This window comes from Schistocerca gregaria, chromosome 7 (genome assembly GCF_023897955.1).
Source record: "Schistocerca gregaria isolate iqSchGreg1 chromosome 7, iqSchGreg1.2, whole genome shotgun sequence".
NCBI classification, from domain to species: Eukaryota; Metazoa; Arthropoda; class Insecta; order Orthoptera; family Acrididae; genus Schistocerca; species Schistocerca gregaria.
In genome coordinates, this window is record NC_064926.1 from 182149477 (window position 1) to 182173370 (window position 23894).

At 39.6% G+C, this 23894-nt stretch overlaps 1 protein-coding gene across 1 annotated transcript in view; it reads left to right on the forward strand.

Moving 5' to 3' along the window:
• Positions 1 to 23894, forward strand: part of LOC126282344 (uncharacterized) — a 58766-nt gene that overhangs the window by 26914 nt on the left and 7958 nt on the right. The window contains exon 3 of the mRNA XM_049982001.1: positions 20576 to 20712. Coding sequence (XP_049837958.1) covers positions 20576 to 20712 — 137 coding nt within the window. The remainder of the gene's footprint in view (positions 1 to 20575; positions 20713 to 23894) is intronic.

Here is a 23894-nt window from a genome sequence, read left to right on the forward strand (position 1 = left end):
TGTACAGGGAAACTATAGGAAATCCAAATTTGTATGGCTGGAAGGGACTTGCTCTCAGGGTTCTTTGAATGACAGGCTAGTGTTCCAGCCGCTGTATCAATGGTTTTGGCAAATCGTGGGGATATGTATTGAAATTTTTCTTCCAGAATTTCTATGAAAAACGATGTTTACATTAAAATGTCCGTGGTTCTCAAAGAGCATCATAAGTGTAGTTTCGGAGATTCCTTAGAAAGAAAGAGGTGCATTGACAGAAATATTTACTTAGACTGACGTCGCAGCTAGCTATGGCCTATGACATAACGCAAACAAATAGCCCAGAAAGCACAGAAACAATTTTAACCAAAATCTTCCCTCTCTAAAAGCAAGGAAAAGTTTATCTTTTGCCGCAATAATAATTAATATTAATATTACAGACGAAAATATACCCTCTTCTACAACCTTTTACTTTACCCAACTTGCTAATGATGATGGATATCTGCTTCGACGGTACCCAAGCATTCCATCGGATTCCGTCATAGAAAATTCACAACGTTTCAACGTATTAAATCTCATCTCATTTTGACGAGGAGTTTCGAAGAAATATAGTGAATAACGCGGGATAACTAAACTGGTGATCTGGCATGTTTAGTGAAGTTAACTGGAGAATAAATTTTGACAGTAACAGGAATAGTTACAAAATTAGTGCTGACAAGATTGTTTGTTAGAAAGAGGAAGAAGAAGAAATGAGAACATTACACAAATTGTATTGAAGAACATGACGATAGCAGATTTACGTAAAACTGTCGTGCCACTACTTTTCGATCTCATTTTGAGAAACTGGAGCGTATGAATGAAACGTGGAACTATTTCCTAACATAAAACTTTGTTTTTGTACTAGGCCTAATAAGCATTTTATATTGGTACTTTGTGAGTTATATTATGTCATGTTATTTATGTAAATGAGGTACATAAAAACAAGCATTTTTGCCTGAACAGTCTCGCTTATTTGGCTTGTGTTACAACTGCTGCAATATCAGAAGGACCTACTTTGTTTTATCTAGCAAAGAGTAATGACAAAATAGACGTAATCAAATAGAGAAACCACACAAGTCTTGTCTACTATTCGTATTAACAGCTTTTTCTGTATTACACAACGACATTTTGATTTTTAATATAACAAAATATTTGTCGAACTGTGATGAGGTAGTAGATTCTTTCGCAGAAAGGAAAGCGTGCTAAAAAGCTGTAGCAAGATAAGGGATAAAAAACTGCTGGGACCTAAGGATTGAAGAAATGTGTACTGTCTTGCTTGTCTGTTGTCTTCACTAGTCTTGCATTACAATGCGTTACCTTAATACTTCTTCTATTGGTCACGAATAAGAGATTTCGTAATGATGTGGCTCATGTCAGTTTAACGTAAGTTTCCTTTACATGATGTATGTAAATGTATTACAGTTGCAGCTACATTTCCAAAAATTCATCTGTTGAGTAGAAGGAGTTAACATTCAGAAATTTTTTAAATGCTGGTTGGCAATCTGTAAAAGTTTTTATACTATTTGCCAAAAGATTTTGCAAATGACCAAATAATTTTGTAGCAGCGTAATTCACCCCTTTCTGTACCGAAGTCAGATTTAACCCAGAATAGTGAAGACAAAACTCTCTTCTAGTGATGTGCCTATTCACTTTGCTAATATTTTTGAACTGTAATCGCTTATTAATAACAAATTTCATAAGTGAATATATATATATATATATATATATATATATATATATATATATATATATATATATATATATATTGCGAAGATATATGAATAATGTGCATAACTCAAGTCCCTTAAATAAATGCCTGCTTTTTCTCTTAATTATGAATTACCCCAAAATATAATGCCATTGAAATCAGTGATTGAAAATAAGCATATGAGGCTAATTTACTGATATGTTTACCACTAAAATTTGCAGCAACCCTGATAGTGTAAGTAGCTGATATACCTAACATTTTCATCAGGTTATCAATGAGTTTCTTCCAATTCAATGTCTCATCAATGTACATACTTAGAAATTTTGAATATTGTGCCTTAGCAACACGTTTCTTTCAAATTCTATATTTATCAATGGTGTTATGCCAGTTACTGTACAGAACTGCAAATACTGTGTTTTCTCAAAATTTTCGTATCCATCCATTTGCAGAGAACCACTTAATAACTTTCTGAAAGACGTTACTTAAAATTTCCTCTGATAATTCCTGACTGTTGGGTGTGATTACCATATTTATATCATCAGCAAAAATAACGACCTTTGTATCTTCACGAATATAGGGTGGCAAGCAATTAATATATATTAATAACAATATGGGACCCAAGACTGAATCCTATAGGACATCATTCTTGATACATCCCAAGTTAGAGGACTCTGCTGATATTTGCATACTATCTGTACTATTAATTTCAACCTTCTGCATTCTTCCAGTTAAATATAAATTAAACCTTTTGTGCTCTGTCCCACTAATAACACAGTACTTCAACTTATCTAGAAGAATTCCATGATTCACGTAGCTGAAAGTTTTTTGAGAGATCATAAAATATCCAACTGGGTGATGTTTGGTTATTCAGAGCACTTAATACTCGATCAGTGTAAGAATATATATCACTTTCTGTTGAAAAGCTATTCTAAAAACCAAACTGACGTTTTGCTAGAACTTTATTTTTGCAGATATGTGAAGCTACTCTTGAATCCATTACTTTTTCAAGAATTTCGTATAAAGCTGTGAGAAGTAAGAGGAGGCAGCAGTTGTCAGCATCAGACCTATCCCCAATTTTAAGCAATGGTTTATCAAAAAAATATTTCAGTCTATCTGGAATAATGCCTTGTTTCAGTGATCTACTATATACATGGCTGAGATCCTACTGATCTCTTGGAACAATCTTTTAATACTCTGTTGGAAATGGCGTCAATTCCACGTGATCTTTTACTTTTGAGTGAATTTATTATTTTTCTCATTTTAATAGGAGAGGTTAAATATCAATTTGCATAGGTAGCCTATTGCGTCTTCCATATACAGTCTTGTATTTTATAATGAATAGTTGGATCCTATTCTTTCATTCTCTATAACACTTAAGAAATAATTATGTTGCTGACTTTTTGTTAACGAACTTTTCATTGAGTCTGATAGAAATGCAGTCTTCCTGAGCTCTCAGTTAGCTTCTTTCCTTTTAACAATATTCCAAATTTTTGTACTTTTATTACACTGGGAAACAGCCATTTTGTTGTCCTAGATCTGTGGCTTATTCTTAACTAATTTTTGGTCTCTGAATTCAAAACTGTTAGCAGATTTTTTCTATCATGTCAAGTTTTTAAACTACAGGATACTCTCTCTTTACCCTAAACGTCATTATAACTGGGCATACAAAAGTAAATAAAGTGGGTACTAGCCAAATAAAGTAGAATATTAGAATATTTTATTCATTCAAAGGTTATTATAATATTCAAAGTTACATTGCGTTTATACAAATATTAAAAACAAAGATATTAGGATACAAATTTTCGCCTATAACTTTTCCCAATGTTCCATGTGAGGACATTCTCCCTTGATGCTCCAACAATAGTCAGCTATCATACTGACATCCCATCTACCTTGATACCTTGCTCCCATGACCTTCAAATCTTGGTGGAATTGCTCACCCTATTCATCGTTAAAAGCACCAAGATTTTCTGGAAAGTTAGCAAGATGGCTATGTAATAAATGCAGTTCGATACACATGCTACAGCCAAGCGTTTTAAAGCTCCCTAAGAATTGTTGAACAATGTTGACCTAATTCTAGACTCGTGTATGTCCTAAAAAGTCCTTGAGAATACTTGTGAATCCCAACAAAGCATTCTTTTCAAGTTCGGTCATTGTTTCTCTGAAGCGTCCATCTTTAGTAAGTTGCCGAATCTGTGGCCCATCAAAGACACCGGCCTTCATCTTCTCATATGACAAACTAGGAAAATGCCGAAATGATATACATAAAACAGTCTCCTTCAGTTGACAGAGTTCTAAAAAATTGCTTCATGAGGCCTAGTTTTATATGCAATGGCGGAAATATAATGTTGTTTTTGGCGACAAGTGGATGATTTACAATGTTTGGATTACCAGGTTTCAGGTCAGATCTTGGCGGCCACTTTGACTGCACACAATGCTTCTCACGAGCACTGCTGACCCATATACACAGAAAACATGGATACTTGGCGTATCTGTGTTGTTGTCTAAGAAGGAAAGAAACCATTTTAAGTTCAACACAGATGATCTATTGGTGCAAGTTATATTACAACACGTCGATGACCTTCATGTCTTCGTATTTTATATGCAAGAAAACTGAATAGCCTATTGGGAATAAACCGTATAAATTTCCATTGTGGAGGAGAACACACTTCAAGCTACGTTTTGAACTATCTATAAACAATTGCCATTCGGTTGCTTTATAGTCTAAAATTTCCAATTCCCTCGTTAAACCAGGTATGTTGTGACAATACAGAAACCCATCAGCATTCCAAAAGAACTTCTCTCGATCGGAAGTAGGTGTTTTTAGTTCCTCTTTCTAAGAAGTTTTTTTTTCGTGCAATCTTGATGCTAGAAGTTCTGACGCTTTTTTGGATAGTCCCAAATTCAGTTCCAAGTCGTTTAACTCATGCAGATTAAATCCTTTACGAACAGAATCATCATCACCTTTAAAATCTTCGTGGTTTCGGTCACTTCGATCTACGCCCGATGCATCTTCTGGTATTTCCAAAGAGGGTAATTCTTGAAACACTGGTACTGGAATTTCAGCTGAATTTGACATAGGGCGTATAGCTGACATTAAACTAGGACAATCTATTTTATATTTTTTTTGTTATATCCTGACGTTTTTACGTTTTGTCACCAAAGTGACAATCACTGGAGTGGTCCTTGGGTTCTCTCCAAATCATTGGTGTACCAAACGGAAGTTAATCGCGTGTTCCTTTTGTTCACATTCTCAAACCCTCCTCACACTGCTTGCAGACTTTGTGAGGGGACCATGATTTATCTTGGTCGTCAATTTTTACTTTAAAATGAGCAAAATAGGCTTTCCTGACAAAATTACCGATGTTTGTCCGTTGACTGGGAATGGTTAAACTGCCATATATATAACAAAACGAATCGGGGCTGTTTAAGCACTTTACGACGCGAACCACCAGCGGCAGTCGTAAAGAAACTTTTTCGTTTATATATAAATAAGAAGTAAATACTGATAATATTGTGTAAATACAAATTCTTGCACTCCGCGTCAGAAACCAGCTTCACTATATCAGAGCGACAAGTGCACCTGTTTACTACTGCGTCTCATGCGTAAGCGACCACATTAGTCTAGGCAATATGAATCTAAACCTGTCGCGCGGCGTCACTATGCCCTCCAGTCTTCACTAGTTTAAGATTCGCCGACAGAGTGCAACACTGCTTTCTGTAACAAACAACTTACCTGTCAGAAGCGTAATCGCGTACGCAACAACTGCAGAAATAAAACTTGACGTGATAGGAAAAACCTAATTACAGTTTTGGAATCAACATGTCCATTTACCTCCAAAACAGCCTAAGAATCGAAGTAAAAAAAAAAAAAAGTAACAAAATGTTCCCCAGTGTTATCAAAGGTGCTAATCTATGAGATAATACACGTACTCCCGGACTTTTCAATATCTTTACTTAATATAGTGCAATAGTTTTTATAATGTTTGACTGTTTCTGGATCATTACTCCTTCTACAAGATACGTTTTTCTTTTCTGTTCACAAGATATTTTTATCCCTCTAGTAAGCCATGAGTTTTTAGATGGTTTCATGCAATTATGTTTTCTTTGGGAAACTCTTTGTGAATGTAATCACAAACGTATCATGAAATAGGTTAAATTTTAAATTAACATCATGTTCCCGTTACACCCCATCCCAGTCTAACCATTACAGGTTTTCCCTAAAATTTGCAATTGTTAAATGCTTAATTGAATCCACTATTTTGGAGGACTGTTTGCATTACTGTATGGTGCTATGTCATCTACAGTAACTAGCTGTGCATCATGATCAGACAGACCAATCTTAACAGGAAAAGTTTTTATTCGATTAAATTATTCTTGGTATACACAAATATTATCTATCAATGTGCTGCTTTCCTGTACTACCTGAGTAGTAAAATCAATAACTGATGCCAAATAGAAAGAACCAAGTAACACTTCAAGGTCATGCTTTCTATGTGACTCTTTCAGAAAATCTACGTTGTAATCTCCTCAGACAATAGTTTGCTCCCCTCTGTCTGACAGATAGCACAACAAATAATTTATTTTTTTTTCAAAAATAGCTGAAAATTTCCACAATGGGGACGTAAACACAGCGACAATTATGTTTCCTGTATTTAATTTTACGTCACACAAAACAAAGTTTATTAGCTAATAGGCGTGCAGCTTTACTGAATGGTTAATGGTGATGGCGTCCCCTTGGGTAAATTATTCCCGAGGTAAAATAGTCCCCATTCGGATCTCCGGGCAGGGACTACTCAGGAGGACGTCGTTATCAGGAGAAAGAAAACTGGCGTTCTACGGATCGGAGTGTGGAATGTCAGATCCCTTAATCGGGCAGGTAGGTTACAAAATTTAAAAAGGGAAATGGATAGGTTAAAGTTACATGTAGTATTCCAAGTTTATATGGCAACGAGCTCTGCAGATGACGAAGAAATTGAAGAAATGTATGATGAAAGAAAAGAAATTATTGAATGGAGACGAAAATTTAATAGTCATGGATGACTGGAATTCAGTAGTAGGAAAAGGGAGAGAAGGAAGCATAGTAGGTGAATATGGATTGGGGCTAAGAAATGAAAGAGGAGGCCGCCTGGTAGAATTTTGCAAAGAACACAACTTAATCATAGCTAACACTTGGTTCAAGAATCATAAAAGAAGATTGTATACATGGCAAAAGCCTGGACATACTGACAGGTTTCAGATAGATTATATAATGGTAAGACAGAGATGTAGGAACCAGGTTTTAAATTGTAAGATATTTCCAGGGGCAAATGTGGACTCTGACCACAATCTATTGGTTATGGACTGTAAATTAAAACTGAAGAAACTACAAAAAGGTGGGAATTTAAGGAGATGGGACCTGGATAAACTGACTAAACCAGAGGTTGTACAGAGTTTCAAGGAGAGCATAAGGTAACAATTGACAGGAATGGGGGAAAGAAATACAGTAGAAGAAGAATAGGCAGCTTTGAGGGATGAAGTATTGAAGGCAGCAGAGGATCAAATAGGTAAAAAGACGAGGGCTGGTAGAAATCCTTGGGTAACAGAAGAAATATTGAATTTAATTGACGAAAGGAGAAAATATAAAAATGCAGTAAATGAAGCAGGCAAAAAGGAATACAAACGTCTCAAAAACGAGATCGACAGGAAGTGCAAAATGGCTAAGCAGGGATGGCTAGAGGACAAATGTAAGGATGTAGAGGCTCATCTCACTAGGGGTAAGATAGATACTGCCTACAGGAAAATTAAAGAGACCTTTGGAGAAAAGAGAACCTCTTGTATGAATATCAAGAGCTCAGATGGAAACCCAGTTCACAGCAAAGAAGGGAGAGCAGAAAGGTGTAAGGAGTATATAGAGGGTCTATACCAAGGCGATGTACTTCAGGACACTATTCTGGAAATGGAAGAGGATGTAGATGAAGATGAAATGGGAAATACGATATTGCGTGAAGAGTTTGAACGCGCACTGTAAGACCTGAGTCGAAACATGGCCCCAGAAGTAGACAACATTCCATTAGAACTATTGACTGCCTTGGGAGAGCCAGTCCTGATAAAACTCTACCATCTGGTGAGCAAGATGTATGAGACAGGTGAAATACCCTCAGACTTGAAGAAGAATATAACAATTCCAATCCCAAAAGAAAGCAGGTGTTGACAGATGTGAAAATTACCGAACTATCAGTTTAATAAGTCACGTCTGCAAAATACTAACGCGAATTCTTTACAGACGAATGGAAAAACTAGTAGAATCCGGCCTCGGGGAAGATCAGTTTGGATTCCGTAGAAATATTAGAACACGTGAACAGCCGGCACGGTAGATCAGCGTGTTCGGTCAGAGAGTTAGCTGCCCTCTGTAATAAAAAAACTGAGTTAATCGATCAACAACAAACTTAAACGGATGTCTTACGACGTCCACCCCGAGCAGATGAAACGAAAAAAAGGAAACAAAATCAGATTTAAGAAAAAAAGAGGGTAGCGTCTTTGATTCAAAATCAAAACGTCTTCGGTCCCGGGTTCGATCCCCGCCACTGCCTAAATTTTGATAAATAATCAGCATTGGTGGCCGAAGACTTCCGGCATAAGAAGTCAGCCTCATTCTGCCAAAGAGGGCGGAGGAGCGGATAGAGAGTTAAGGGCAATCTCTTGTCCTAGGGGTGAGAAATTGCCCCTAAAGGCAGAAGAATCACCAATGATCAACGACATGAGGATGCAGAAGGCAATGGAAACCACTGCATTAAAGACACGTAACGTGTATCCACAGGACATGTGGCCTGTAGTTGAAGAAGTTTCATGATGATCTCTCCATTGTCAAAAGATTCCTGAATAGTCCCCCATTCGGATCTCCAGGAAAGGACTGCCAAGGGGAAGGTTACCATGAGAAAAAGACTGAATAATCAACGAAAGGATAATGTTCTACGAGTCGGGGCGTGGAATGTCAGAAGGAATGTGGTAGGGAAACTAGAAAATCTGAAAAGGGAAATGCAAAGGCTCAATCTAGATATAGTAGGGGTCAGTGAAGTGAAGTGGAAGGAAGACAAGGATTTCTGGTCAGATGAGTATCGGGTAATATCAACAGCAGCAGAAAATGGTATAACAGGTGTAGGATTCGTTATGAATAGGAAGGTAGGGCAGAGGGTGTGTTACTGTCAACAGTTCAGTGACCGGGTAGTTCTAATCAGAATCGACAGCAGACCAACACCGACAACGATAGTTCAGGTATACATGCCGACGTCGCAAGCTGAAGATGAGCAGATAGAGAAAGTGTATGAGGATATTGAAAGGGTAATGCAGTACGTAAAGGGGGACGAAAATCTAATAGTCATGGGCGACTGGAATGCAGTTGTAGGGGAAGGAGTAGAAGAAAAGGTTACAGGTGAATATGGGCTTGGGACAAGGAATGAAAGAGGAGAAAGACTAACTGAGTTCTGTAATAAGTTTCAGCTAGTAATAGCGAATACCCTGTTCAAGAATCACAAGAGGAGAAGGTATACTTGGAAAAGGCCGAGAGATACGGGAAGATTTCAATTAGATTACATCATGGTCAGACAGAGATTCCGAAATCAGATACTGGATTGTAAGGCGTACCCAGGAGCAGATATAGACTCAGATCACAATATACTAGTGATGAAGAGTAGGCTGAAGTTCAAGACATTAGTCAGGAAGAATCAATACGCTAAGAAGTGGGATACGGAAGTTCTAAGGACTGACAAGATGCGTTTGAAGTTCTCTAACGCAATAGATACAGCAATAAGGAATAGCGCAGTAGGCAACACAGTTGAAGAGGAATGGACGTCTTTAAAAAGGGCCATCACTGAAGTTGGGAAGGAAAACATAGGTACAAAGAAGGTAGCTGCGAAGAAACCATGGGTAACAGAAGAAATATTTCAGTTGATTGATGAAAGGAGGAAGTACAAACATGTTCCGGGAAAATCAGGAATACAGAAATATAAGTCGCTGAGGAATGAAATAAATAGGAAGTGCAGGGAAGCTAAGACGAAATGGCTGCAGGAAAAATTTGAAGACATCGAAAAAGATATGATTGTCGGAAGGACAGACTCAGCATACAGGAAAGTCAAAACAACCTTTGGTGACATTAAAAGCAACGGTGGTAACATTAAGAGTGCAACGGGTATTCCACTGTTAAATGCAGAGGAGAGAGCAGATACGTGGAAAGCATACATTGAAAGCCTCTATGAGGGTGAAGATTTGTCTGATGACATAGAAGAAGAAACAGGAGTCGATTTAGAAGAGATTGGGGATCCAATATTAGAATCGGAATTTAAAAGAGCTTTGGAGGACTTACGGTCAAATAAGGCAGAAGGGATAGATAACATTCCATCAGAATTTCTAAAATCATTAGGGGAAGTGGCAACAAAACTACTATTCACGTTGGTGTGTAGAATATATGAGTCTGGCGACATACCATCTGACTTTCGGAAAAGCATCATCCACCCAATTCCGAAGACGTTAAGAGCTGACAAGTGCGAGAATTATCGCACAATCAGCTTAACAGCTCATGCATCGAAGCTGCTTACAAGAATAATATACAGAAGAATGGAAAAGAAAATTGAGAATGCGCTAGGTGACGATTAGTTTGGCTTTGGGAAAAGTAAAGACACGAGAGAGGCAATTCTGACGTTACGGCTAATAATGGAAGCAAGGCTAAAGAAAAATCAAGGCACGTTCATAGGATTTGTCGACCTGGAAAAAGCCTTTGACAATATAAAATGGCGCAAGCTGTTCAAGATTCTGAAAAAAGTAGGGGTAAGCTATAGGGAGAGACGGGTCATATACAATATGTACAACAACCAAGAGGGAATAATAAGAACGGACGATCAAGAACGAAGTGCTCGTATTAAGAAGGGAGTAAGACAAGGCTGTAGTCTTTTGCCCCTACTCTGTACATCGAGGAAGCAAAGATGGAAATAAAAGAAAGGTTCAGGAGTGGAATTAAAATACGAGGTGAAAGGATATCAATGATACGATTCGCTGATGACATTGCTATCCTGAGTGAAAGTGAAGAAGAATTAAATGATTTGCTGAACGGAATGAACAGTCTAATGAGTACACAGTATGGTTTGAGTGTAAATCGGAGAAAGACGAAGGTAATGAGAAGTAGTAGAAATGAGAACAGCGAGAAACTTAACATCAGGATTGATGGTCACGAAGTCAATGTAGCTAAAAAATTCAGCTACCTAGGCAGTAAAATAACCAATGACGGACGGAGCAAGGAGGACATCAAAAGCAGACTCGCTATGGCAAAAAGGCATTTCTGGACAACAGAAGTCTACTAATATCAAATACCGGCCTTAATTTGAGGACGAAATTTCTGAGGAAGTACGTCTGGAGTACAGCATTGTATGGTAGTGAAACATGGACTGTGGGAAACCGGAACAGAAGAGAATCGAAGCATTTGAGATGTGGTGCTACAGACGAATGTTGAAAATTAGGTGGACTGATAAGGTAAGGAATGTGAAGGTTCTACGCAGAATCGGAGAGGAAAGGAATATGTGGAAAACACTGATAAGGAGAAGGGACAGGATCATAGGACATCTGTAAGACATGAGGGAATGACTTCCATGGTACTATAGGGAGCTGTAGAGGGCAAAAACTGTAGAGGAAGACAGAGATTGGAATACGTCAAGCAAATAATTGAGGACGTAGGTTGCAAGTGCTACTCTGAGATGAAGGGGTTAACACAGGAAAGGAATTCGTGGCGGGCCGCATCAAACCAGTCAGCAGACTGATGATCAAATAGCAGTTATAAGAGTTGAGGGGCGCGAAAGGGAAGCAGCTGTTGGGAAGGGAGTGAGACAGGGTTTTAGCCTATCCTCGATGGTATTCAATCTGTATATTGAGCACGCAATGAAGGAAACAAAAGAAAAATTCGGAGTAGGTATTAAGATCCATGGAGAAGAAATAAAAACTTTGAGGTTCGCCGATGACATTGTAATTCTGTCAGAGACAGCAAAGGACTTGGAAGAGCAGTTGAACGGAATGGACAGTGTCTTGAAAGGAGGATATAAGATGAACATCAATAAAAGCAAAATAAGAATAATGGAATGTAGTCGAGGGTATTAGATTAGGAAATGAGACAATTAAAGTAGTAAAGGAGTTTTGCTATTTGGGGAGCAAAATAACTGATGATGGTCGAAGTAGAGAAGATATAAAATGCAGGCTGGCAATGGCAAGGAAAGCGTTTCTGAAGAAGAGAGATTTGTTAACATCGATTATAGATTTAAGTGTCAAGAAGTCGTTTCTGAAAGTATTTGTATGGAGTGTTGCCATGTATGGAAGTGAAACATGGACGATAAATAGTTTGGACAAGAAGAGAATAGAAGCTTTCGAAATGTGGTGCTACAGAAGAATGCTGAAGATTAGATGGGTAGATCACATAACGAATGAGGAGGTATTGAATAGGACTGGGGAAAAGAGAAGTTTGTGGCACAGCTTGACTAGAAGAAGGGATCGATTGGTAGGACATGTTCTGAGGCATCGAGGGATCACCATTTTAGTATTGGAGGGCAGCGTGGAGGGTAAAAATCGTAGAGGGAGACCAAGAGATGAATACACCAAGCAGATTCAGAAGGATGTAGGTTGCAGTAGGTACTGGTAGATGAAGAAGCTTGCACAGGAAAGAGTAGCATGGAGAGCTGCATCAAACCAGTCTCAGGACTGAAGACCATAAAAAGAACAACATAAGTAATAGGCAACAACGACAGCAAATTGTGTTAAGATTTCTTATTTTCCTGGTCACAAATATTCCCACCCGGTATTAATTGTGAGTTTTTCTTACGGGACGGTCGATGTCAAACCGGACGATTGGGTGCAACAGGGACACCACAGGACATTTTAACTTCCATAGTCCTGAATATAGGCTTGATGGCTTCCGTTACAAAATACACGCGTTTCAATTTCACAGAGAGAGAAATACAGTGTATTACGATAGAAAAATGCTTTGTGAAAAGGAATGGCACTTCACTTTGACACACTTGAGACCAATTAACATGTCTTATATTTTCTCGAACAGAACTCTTCAGAAAGAATTGTCGTACAAAATTAACATATTTCTGAAAAATCTATTTTTCTAAGTTTTTGCGTTCTATCTCGAACGCACGAAATGGCGAGGGGGAGATCGTAGATCCGGAGCTGCTCTCAATTCACAAAATTCTACTGGGAACTTATTTCTTTACTGGTTTCAATAATATTGAACAAAATGTGTATCATCCAGTAACACCAATTAATCAGTTTGAGACACGTTTTACTTTGAACGTGACAACAGGTAACTCAAGGAGTTTTAATAACTCGCACACACTGCCGGAAAAAAAAGTTAGTACAACTGGATAGACGACCTCGACTTTGATCCGATGACGGCGTATTCCACCTGGGGGATATTAAATGTACAAATAATAGTTTCAACGTCGCCCGCCAACAGAGTAGTGGCGTAGGTACCAGAGCGCCATCTTTGTCTACCCTTTAAAAAGGAATATTCACAACCAGAAGGCTCAGTGAGTTGTAAGCTTTTGACGCAAGCAGGCAACCATAGCACACAGACACATTCGTGCTCATTACAGCCAACTGAGCGAGTTTGAAAGGAGTCAGATTGTGGCCTTCCGAGTAACCGGATTGTCCATTAAAAGAATTGCCACTTAAGTTCTCGTGCTCAAATCATTTTTGGGACCGAGAGATGACTGAAACACTAAGTGGAAAACTCTGAGATATTTAGCAAGTCGCCGGCCTCTGTGGCCGAGCGGTTCTAGGCGCTTCAGTTCGGAACTGCGCAACTACTACGGTCGCAGGTTCGAATCCTGCCTCGGGCATGGATGTGTGTGATGTCCTTAGGTTAGTTAGGTTTAAGTAGTTCTAATTTCTAGGGGACTGATGACCTCAGAAGTTAAGTCTCATAGTGCTCAGAGCCACTTGAACCATCTAGCGAGTCGTGGAACGTATATCGAAAAGACAGATTGGAGGCCATATGAGGGGGAATGTTCATTGCAGTTGAAAAAAAAATAATGTCTGTATTGTGGTCGAACTTGAGTGTGACAGGGAAGTTATCTGGTCGCATATAAGAGGTGTTGTTGAAACCAAGCGAACTGTTGGATATTTTTACAGGCCGCCCGATTCCGCTTTGACAGTTCTAGAGTGACTCAAAGAAAGTCTATGGCCAGTAGCGCGTAAAAACACGGATCATTCATTACAGGTTTGAAGCGATTTTAATCTACCCAGTCTAGATTGGATTGTTTATGGGTTAATTGCGGGGGGTACAGATAAACAATCACGAAAAATATTTTTGAACACGTTTTCTGAAAACTGTCTTGAACATTTAGCTGGGCAGCCCAGATGCAAATTTTAGACCCTGTAGCTACAAACAGGCCGTACATTATCGACAATGTCAGTATAGAAACGGAAATTAGTCATCATGATGTCATTATAGACACTGTGGTTACGAAAGTTAATAAATCAGACAAGAAGACTAGGAGAGCGTTCCTACTAGATAGAGCAGATAATCAGTTATTAGCTTCTCAATTAGACGATGAACTTATATCACTTATTTCCAGTAAGATGGATGAAAGCAAATCATGGGAAAAGATTAAGGAGTTTTTAAATCGTCATCTGGAGACTTACGTGCCTAGTAAGTGGATAAAGGATTGAGAGGCCCACATGGCTTATCAAAAAAAATTGGCGGATGCTGAGGAAGCAGAGGCTCTTGCACTTTCGATTCAAAATGAATCGCAAAAATGACAAGCGAAGATTAGTAGAGATTCGTGAGTCTGTGAAAAGATCTATACGCGAAGCATACAACAATTACCACCGTCACACCTTAGCAAAAGATGTGGCGTACATTCAGTCCCTATTTGACCTGTCTGGTGTGGCAGTTGAAGACAGCAAAACACAGTTTTAAATCTCAAGTTCAAGTAATCGTTCACACAGGAGAATCGTACAAACATTCCGTCCGATGCTAATCCTTGGACGGAAGGCGACGTTCTTTTCAAGTAACGCTGCTGAGAAAATTTGGAGAATCGGCATTTGAAGGCGACTGCCAAGCGATTCTACTGCCACCAATATACATTGCACGTAAGCACCGCAAAGATAAGATACGAGAAATTTGGGCTCATGCGGAAGCATATAGACAGTCGTTTTGCCTTCGCTCTATTTGCTAGTGGGACAGGAAAGGAAATGATTAGTAATGGTACAGGGTACCGTCCGACGCGCACTGTAGGGTGATTTGCGGAGTATCTATGTAGATGTAGATGCAGACGTGGAAGTTGGACATACTGCATCAGTTGTGCAACTATGCAGGTATCAGTGGTCACGTGAACATTTTCACATCTGTAGACAAGGTTATTGGCGTCCACGCAGCACAGATGGCAGCCACGATCGTCGCATTGTAGGGGCAGCATCGTACAGGTTCCACAGCACAGTTAAAGGGCTTGTGAGCTCAGACGTATCAATACACAGTGTTGCGAACCGGTTATTGGCAGTGAGACTATGTGCAAGCACACCTAGAGCCCTTCTTCCACCCACCCCACAGCATCGACGTGCATGGCTCGACTTGCGACGTCAGAGGATCACTTGAAAGATAGAATGGCGTGCTGTGATCCTCAGCGATGAATGTAGATTGTGTCTGTACACAAGTGATGGTCGTTTGCGCGTACGACATAGATCTGATCAGCGCTGTCTCGCAGTGTGCATTCATCCACGACGCACTGTCCGACATCAGGCCTTTCGTCTGGGTTGCGATAAGCTAAAGCTCTCGTTTACATTTGGTGTCACTGGAGGGGACGCTATCCAGTGCTCGGTAGGAGCAGAATGTTGTTAGACCCGTCATTTTGCTGTCCTGGCTACAGGAATATGATGTGTTCTTCTAATAGGATAATGCTCACTCAAACACAGCGCATGAAACTCATCATGCTCTGCAAAACATGCACCAACTTCCCTGGCCAGCACGATCTCTGGACTTGGCTCCAATTAAGCACGTGTGGGATATGATGGAATGTCTACCAACAACTCTTACAGAACTACATGAACAGGACGAGCAGGGATGTAATAACGTATCGCAAGACACGATTGATTGGATTCCAGAGTCATCACCTGCATTGTCGCTCATGGAGGCTACTCCATATGCTAAAATAGGTGTTTCAGCATGGGTCGATACCTGGTACCTCCGTACCACCCGTGATAGAGATATGTAAATGTAATCACTCCATGTACTACATATGTACTGTTGCAACAATAAATGTTGAGTGAATTGAAAAACTCTAAAAGCAAGTATGTCCTGTACTGACAATAAAATAATAATGTAACAGTGGCAGCCCCGCTTCCACGAAAACTGCAGCGTAGTTCAGTACAGTGAGATAAAGAAATTACTGAATAATGTGAATTTCTTTAATCTTTCGCTTCATTTCATAGAGAACTTCATGCATGGATCCTTCTTCTTTGAAGTGAACTAACAGACACGTAACTTACTTAACAACAAATTACTTATTGAGACTAAAGATCATGTCCCAATTTTCCTACTCAGTTGATAATAGGAAACAGTGTTTTCTACGTAGTCAGAAATCAGTTTCCATGATGTCCTCCCTTTTGATTCTCTCTTGTAAGTGTATAACTTCAAAGCTGTATGTTTGTTTGTGTATGATGAGGAGGGACATATGACCTCGACCTCTGTTATGATATGATGTCATAAAAATATAGTTTCTTATTACATCTCAGCCGGCCGCAGTGGTCTCGCGGTTCTAAGCGCGCAGTCCGGAACCGTACGACTGCTACGGTCGCAGGTTCGAATCCTGCCTCGGGCATGGATGTGTGTGATGTCCTTAGGTTAGTTAGGTTTAAGTAGTTCTAAGTTCTAGGGGACTGATTACCACAGCAGTTGCGTCCCATAGTGCTCAGAGCCATTTGAACCATTTTATTACATCTCAATACTGCAAGGTCGTTAGATAGACTTACATTTCCTCAAAATCAGTAAAGCGTGTGCCCATCAGCACCAGGCGGTGTCCAGGAGATGAATGAACACAAATTTTGATACTCCGCTCTCTAATCCCCATTTAAAAAAATAAATAAATAAAGCTACATGAAGGGGATAATGCAATGCTGTTGCTAATGTGACAGAAGAGTATACCAGTCATTTTAGGAAAAAAACAGGGGAATGCAGGAACTACTCTTGGCATGCAAAAAAAAATTAGCAAATATTAGTCTGGTACGGGCCTGGAGGAGTGTTTCCTCGATTGGTCAGTTTCTTCACGCCGAGCATTGTGCTCGGTGTGACACATTAAATTGGATACACAAAAATTTTGGGAGTCAAAGCAACCGACTTTTCCACACTGGTAGGGTCGGACCACGGCATATTGTTCTTTTCATGCAGAAAAGGCAATAATGTCGTGCTCTGTTATTCTCTGGGATCGACAGTGGCGTCACAGCACCCTATGCCTCAGCGAGGATAAGTGGTGGATTTGCCCACAAAAGCAGGAGCAGGCCGCAGCCCCACTTCCACGAAAACTCCTTATTTTCCTGGGGAGGTTCGACTCTATCAAAGAGATTCACTTACTCCCTTCTCCCAACAAATAGGAACCTGAGACCACACTGGAAAACCACCATCCTAGCGTGAAAAACGCAATGCTTTTCTCCTTAGCAAATGTGTTCAGTGATCACAATAAAATAATAATGTAACAGTGGCAGAAAAAAATGAAAAAATATCACTTGGTGGTATACGCCAGTAATGCAATGCGTGAAAATTAACAATAACAAACTAATTTCTCAAGAGAAATTTCCCCATATAACACTACCATAAATATACTTATATTAGGCCATTTCAAAGTTGAATGAAATATTTATCGGCTGAATACAAATCGGAGGATGTAATTAATCTGATCTAGAATTTAGAAAATTCTATCTGCATGGAAAGGCAGACAATTTGTAACCTTCTCACCTGTCCGTTAATGTTGACGTATCGCTTTCTGTAACGTAAGTAAAGTATTAAACATGCTAGTGAGGTTGACAGTTGCAGGTGCGTGTGATCTGGTTTCTGCCACTCGGCCCATCCCACTGACGCCACAGCATTGCAACAACTCACCTGCCTTACCTGTCCTATAAGAGCTCTGAAGTTGTGTTCCATCTGGTGGTACATGTACAAGCTTTGAATGAAAATAGGGGTCTGGAAGAGGTTGTTTGGCCTGAAATAAGCACCCAACACATTTAGTGCAAATAGGTTATACTGTTGAGTCCCAGTGTCTTCCACCTGAGATGATGTACATCAGTATCAGTTTCAAATATTAGGTAAATGTACATCACACGTGATTGACAGAGACCTTTACAGCAGCCATTATTTCATAGTAATCATCTCCCCCATATAACTTTGACTAAGTAGCAACCCCAGTTGGATATAATACTAAATTAGTGCCCATGCAGCATATTACTCGTGAGGTGCCCGGGTAGCGCTGATACTGCTTAGCCTCTAGTCCACGAGATTCTCCGATGACCAAGTGTGATTATCTACCACAACCCTGAGGATATACACATAAGGCAATAATTTACCCCTACTTACCAGTACTAGTGTGAGAGAGGATGTAATAGCCTGACATAAGCGCTTACTCATTTGTTGCCCTACCTCTGATAATTTGAGGAGCAATTTGTCTCATACTAAATGTATTTTTATGGACAAACTATTTACTTGCTTCCACCCTGCCAGGCCAGGGACGACCCATTCTGTTTTTGCTTTTAGTTTTGACTTAAGTATTCTTACGCCTTTCTTCTACAACTTTTACCCACGTCTTTCTTCCCTCTCTGGGACATGAGTCCAGCCACTGCAGTTGATTCGCGTACTGTGCCCGAGCCTTATAATCTTCATCTACATTTACATCTACATACATACTCTGCAATACACCATACAGTGCGTGGCGGAGGGTACCTCGTACCACAACTAGCATCTTCTCTCCCTGTTTCACTCCCAAACAGAACGAGGGAAAAATGACTGCCTATATGCCTCTGTGCGAGCCCTAATCTCTCTTATCTTTTCTTTGTGGCCTTTCCGCAAAATGTAAGTTGGCGGCTGTAAAATTGTACTGCAGTCACCCTCAAATGCTGGTTCTCTAAATTTCCTCTGTAGCGATTCACGAAAAGAACGCCTCCTTTCCTCTAAAGACTCCCACCCGTGTTCCTGAAGCATTTCCGTAACACTCGCATGATGATCAAACCTACCTGTAACAAAAATATCAGCCCGCCTCTGAATTGCTTCTATGTCCTCCCTCAATCCGACCTGATAGGGATCCCAAACGCTCGAGCAGTACTCAAGAATAGGTCGTATTAGTGTTTTATAAGCGGTCTCCTTTACACATGAACATCTTCCCAAAATTCAACCAATGAACCGAAGACGACTATCCACCTTCCCCGCTACTGTCATTACATGCTTGTCCCACTTCATATCGCTCTGCGATTTTACGCCCAAGTACTTAATCGACGTGACTGTGTCAAGCGCTACACTACTAATAGAGTATTCAAATATTACAGGATTCTTTTTCTTATTCATCTGCATTAATTTACATTTATTTATATTTAGAGTTAGCTGCCATTTCTTACACCAATCACAAATCCTGTCCAAGTCATCTTGTATCCTCCTACACTCACTCAATGACGACATCTTGAAAGGTGGCTACACTGAGTCACAGCGCCAGAGATTGCGCCAAAGAGCCGCCTCCACTGGCAGTTGCCGCTGAGAAGATGGTGAGAGTTGTAGTAATTCTGAGGTAGGCGCGATTTGTGCTTGTTGAGACGTCGATAGAGTACTAATTGTTCTTTTGGGCAAAACACCATATGTTATTCGATTGGGGATGTTGTAAAGATCAAAGTGCATTTTTTGTCAATATATGTGAAGGTAAAGAAAATTTTTATTTTTAGTGTTCTATATAACAATAACCCTTGGTCACAGGTTCAGTCAACAAAGCATCTGGCTCGTGTTCTTGTGATAGACTGTAATTCTGGTTTCTATATGCAATGATAGTATTTCTAGTTTTTTTTAATTACTTCAGTGCAAATCGTGTTTAAAATATCCTGTCTTATCGTGGAAGAACCGTGCCAGATGTGTACGTTGAATCACACTTCCACACGCAAAACAGTTATACTTGTGCTTTGTTCTTTAGTAGCTTTTATAGTTGCTGGGGACTTAATTAATTAATTGTGTTAATGCAAATTTCCTTTCATTCTTTGTTGTAATTCTATGCAGTCAGATTGCGTACTAACATTATTCAGGGCCAACCGGTTACGAGACTGCGTAACCGGACAAACAGCGAAAAAAATTAAAATTATTAGCATTTTATTTAATTAAGCCCCGATGCAACCGTCGCGTACACCACAGCATCATCAGCAAACAGCCGCACATTGCTATCCACCTATCCAAAAGATCGTTGACAATGGTCAACATGGCTCCAATCACCTCCCCAGTTCTGATGCGCTGTTCAGTTAAAAATTGTATAACACACGAACATAATGTCGAATTGAAAGGCTGCTTGCAGCAGTAAATTCCTGCCACATATTTTACGATCTCTTCTACAACAAGATTCACTTTTCGTTAACTTAATAGATTACATACAGTTACGTTTGTGGGCATAGAAGTAACATGTCACTGCCTCGTCTCAAATGATGTGAGCAGTAAAATTAAGTAACCTCGCAAAAACGTACCAAAAGCGACTACAGTGTGAATAGTTATGTACATATACTTGAACTCGATGTGTTATGAACTTGAAGTAATCCATTTCCTTGAAGAACGTTATGAATGCAACGTGAGAGTGTATCAACATTTTACGATGCTTCATTCCTCTGCAGCATAGGAGAAACTGGTACTTGCAGTTTCAGTATGAAGAGCCACACATCCAGCGACTGGGCTGCTATGTCCTCACTCATTCATCTGGAGAAAACCCATACGAAATCAACATCAACGGCAGTTTCAGCAGGCAGCCTGAGTAAGTACGTAGTTATTACAGTGGCACATCGTTATAACACGCCACCAGTTTCATCGTTTCTTTAATATCTAGGGTGAACAGCGTAAGATGAATCATGTCTCTCTTTTGCGAACGTTTGAAGAGATCGAAACAAGGCTTTGGGGAAATAATAGTATCCAGAGTCACACGTAATATGTGGTATGGTTAATATTCTTAATTATTGTCTCAAGCGAGATATTGAAGAAGATAGGTTTCTTTTAATGAAATGATGTACACTTTTACGGTATTTGAAAGCTTTTGAAAAGTTCTTCTTCAGTATCTCTTCATAAGTCATCTTACTTACCCATCTAATCTCCAGCATTCTTCTGTAGCACCAAATTGCAAAAGCATCATTCAAATGCACTTCAAACAAATAGCTCCAGAAAAGATTTATTAAGTAGTGATTAGTATAACATGGACGAGAGGGTCTTGGTAGGGGTCCCGGTTTATTACAAAAATTGTCGTCTTTTATTTTCAAGCTTAGATTTAGTTACTGGTATTGGCAAAAAATTTCGATAATTAATGACTCTTTATGGCTAGTCAGCAATATGATGTGATTAGATTAGATTAATTCTTGTTCCATAGATCATTAATACGACATTTCGTAATGATGTGGAACGTGTCATTTTAAATGAAAGATTTCTTTACATATCATGATTCAATAATTTTATAACAGTTTTTACACACACACTCTCTCTCTCTCTCTCTCTCTCTCTCTCTCTCTCTCTCTCTCTCTCTCTGTCACACACACACACACACACACACATACACATACACACTATTTTTTTATCTTTATTTGTTTTTTGTGCTCGACTATCGGCGAGGCACGAATACGCCTGTGAATGAGTTTCTTAGTTTTATAATACACTTGCCAAAGAAATATAAAAACAACTATGAGAGTTACTGATTTATGAAGCCTAGTTTGCAGTCAATTCTGAGTATTTTTATTAACTGCGCTCCAGTCCCTAAACCTAGTTACAGAAATGTGAATCAGTCACATAACGTATTCTAGGCCGTAGCAGCTGCGACTTGGAGACACCAGCTAAGGTCACTTCCCAGCCCACTGTAGGATAACATCGGTTCGTCTTCTTCCTGCTGGTACAGTAATTGAGATTTGGCAACAAGGCAACGTATGTTTGAAAACTCTGTGATCGACGATTTACTTCCTTGTGTGCACGGAATTAAGCCTTAAAGATCACTTGATTTTACCTGTCATTTCCATTGAATAATCTCAGTTATTATCGCTTGAGGTGTAACAAAAGATTGTAAACTTACGGTTTTCAGCCCAGGAAAGTCGTTGCAGGTGGAAATCGCAACTAATCTCGGCCTTTAAATAGCAGTTTATGAGTTATAGCCACTATTGGCCTCGTAAGAGGAAGCTCACACACATACTTCTTCGCCCGCATGTCGTGGTCGTGCGGTAGCGTTCTCTCTTCCCACGCCCGGGTTCCCGGGTTCGATTCCCGGCGGGGTCAGGGATTTTCTCTGCCTCGTGATGCCTGGGTGTTGTGTGATGTCCTTAGGTTAGTTAGGTTTAAGTAGTTCTACGTTCTAGGGGACTGATGACCATAGATGTTAAGTCCCATAGTGCTCAGAGCCATTTGAACCATTTGAACACACCTGTTCGCCAGCTCTGTGGTAACGTGGTGACATGTGAAAAAGACTCTGTTATGGTTCACAGTTCCAGTCTCACTGACTTCAAAGTTTTTACGCCTTATGTAAAAGACCTACAAGCAGTCAGATCAAACATCAATAAGGAAATCCCAAGAAAATACTTTCAGCTCATAGTGCAATGGTGAAAAACTTACAATGCTGCACGACAGGTAACGCCTCTGTCCGTTGCTGACAAACAAATTTTGGGGTTCTAGAAATACATAACTATATTTATGAAATGCCACATTTGCATACCTCTTGAGTATGACACAGCATACCAATTAAATACAGACCCAATCAAAATCTAAGTGAGTAGTATTTTACTAATTCGTGTCGATAGAGGCATGCGTACAGATACTCAGTTTTATTGAAACAGACTTTCGTCGTAAGGTTATCGTGGGTAGTTTTATTTCATTTCTTATAATACAGTGCACAGTTTTCGGAAGGTTTCCTTTAGTGTTGTTGAAACAATAGTAAACATGAGAGCGAAATTAATCGTGAACGATATATGCGAATTCTCTGATGTTTTCTATAACAGTGTGACGATGCACATGCAGTTTATTGATGACATGCATGTAGAAAACGTATTCTGAGTTGAAGCTGTCAAACAATGTTTGAAGAAGAATAAAATGCCACTACCACACGACAGCTAAAGCAGAAAATACTTTTCTGGCGTATTTGGGCACGATGCGCACTCCCCATACATGATACAAAAGCTTCGAGATGCATCTGCTGCCTGGCTGTCTATTAAACCTGAAAAGAGCAAAATGTCACACAAGTTAGCCCTTTTTCCTCATGCGACTGTCTTGGGTTGAGAAGTAAAGGGAATTATGTTCAAAGTTCCATTAGATTGGTAACTTCAGCAGACAGCTGAATAGCGTTTTAAAAGAATGTAGTAGTAAATGTATTCGAACTAGCGACATCTTATCTATGGTGCACGACACTTACCATTACGTTACTAGCTGACACATAGCTCCAAGAGCTCCAGAGCTGAACAACAATTCCTTCAGAACATTCTGCATACCATAGCGCTGCGAAATAATGCAAGTGGCCGGGTCTAGACTTCTGATAATGAGAGAAACAGTTACAGCTTTTCTTTTGCGCTGCACGACGTTTTATTTTTCAAAGAGATAGCGCAATAGAATAGCTCAAGTGGAAAGAAACACTTCCTATATAAATTTCTGCATCCTACACTGTTGGCAGTTCTGTGTAGGTGGCAGTTACGTGATTTTATTTCGGTTACTGCAAAATAGAATCGAATGTATGCACTGGGTAGCTGAGGCAGCTAGTTCATGGTGATTTGGTTAACGAAGTAAATGAATTTACTGAACATGCTGCAATTTACTACAGGGATACTGTGTGTCAGAATTCTCATCCAGTGTGGCGCAAGTGTGTCACAATAGAAAAATGAGTCACAGAAAAGAGGGTTTGGTGGTCTGTTGGACTGCTGGTAGGTTCTTATATCTATGGTATGGGTTCGACTCCCTCTTCTGTCAGTGATTTTAGATAGG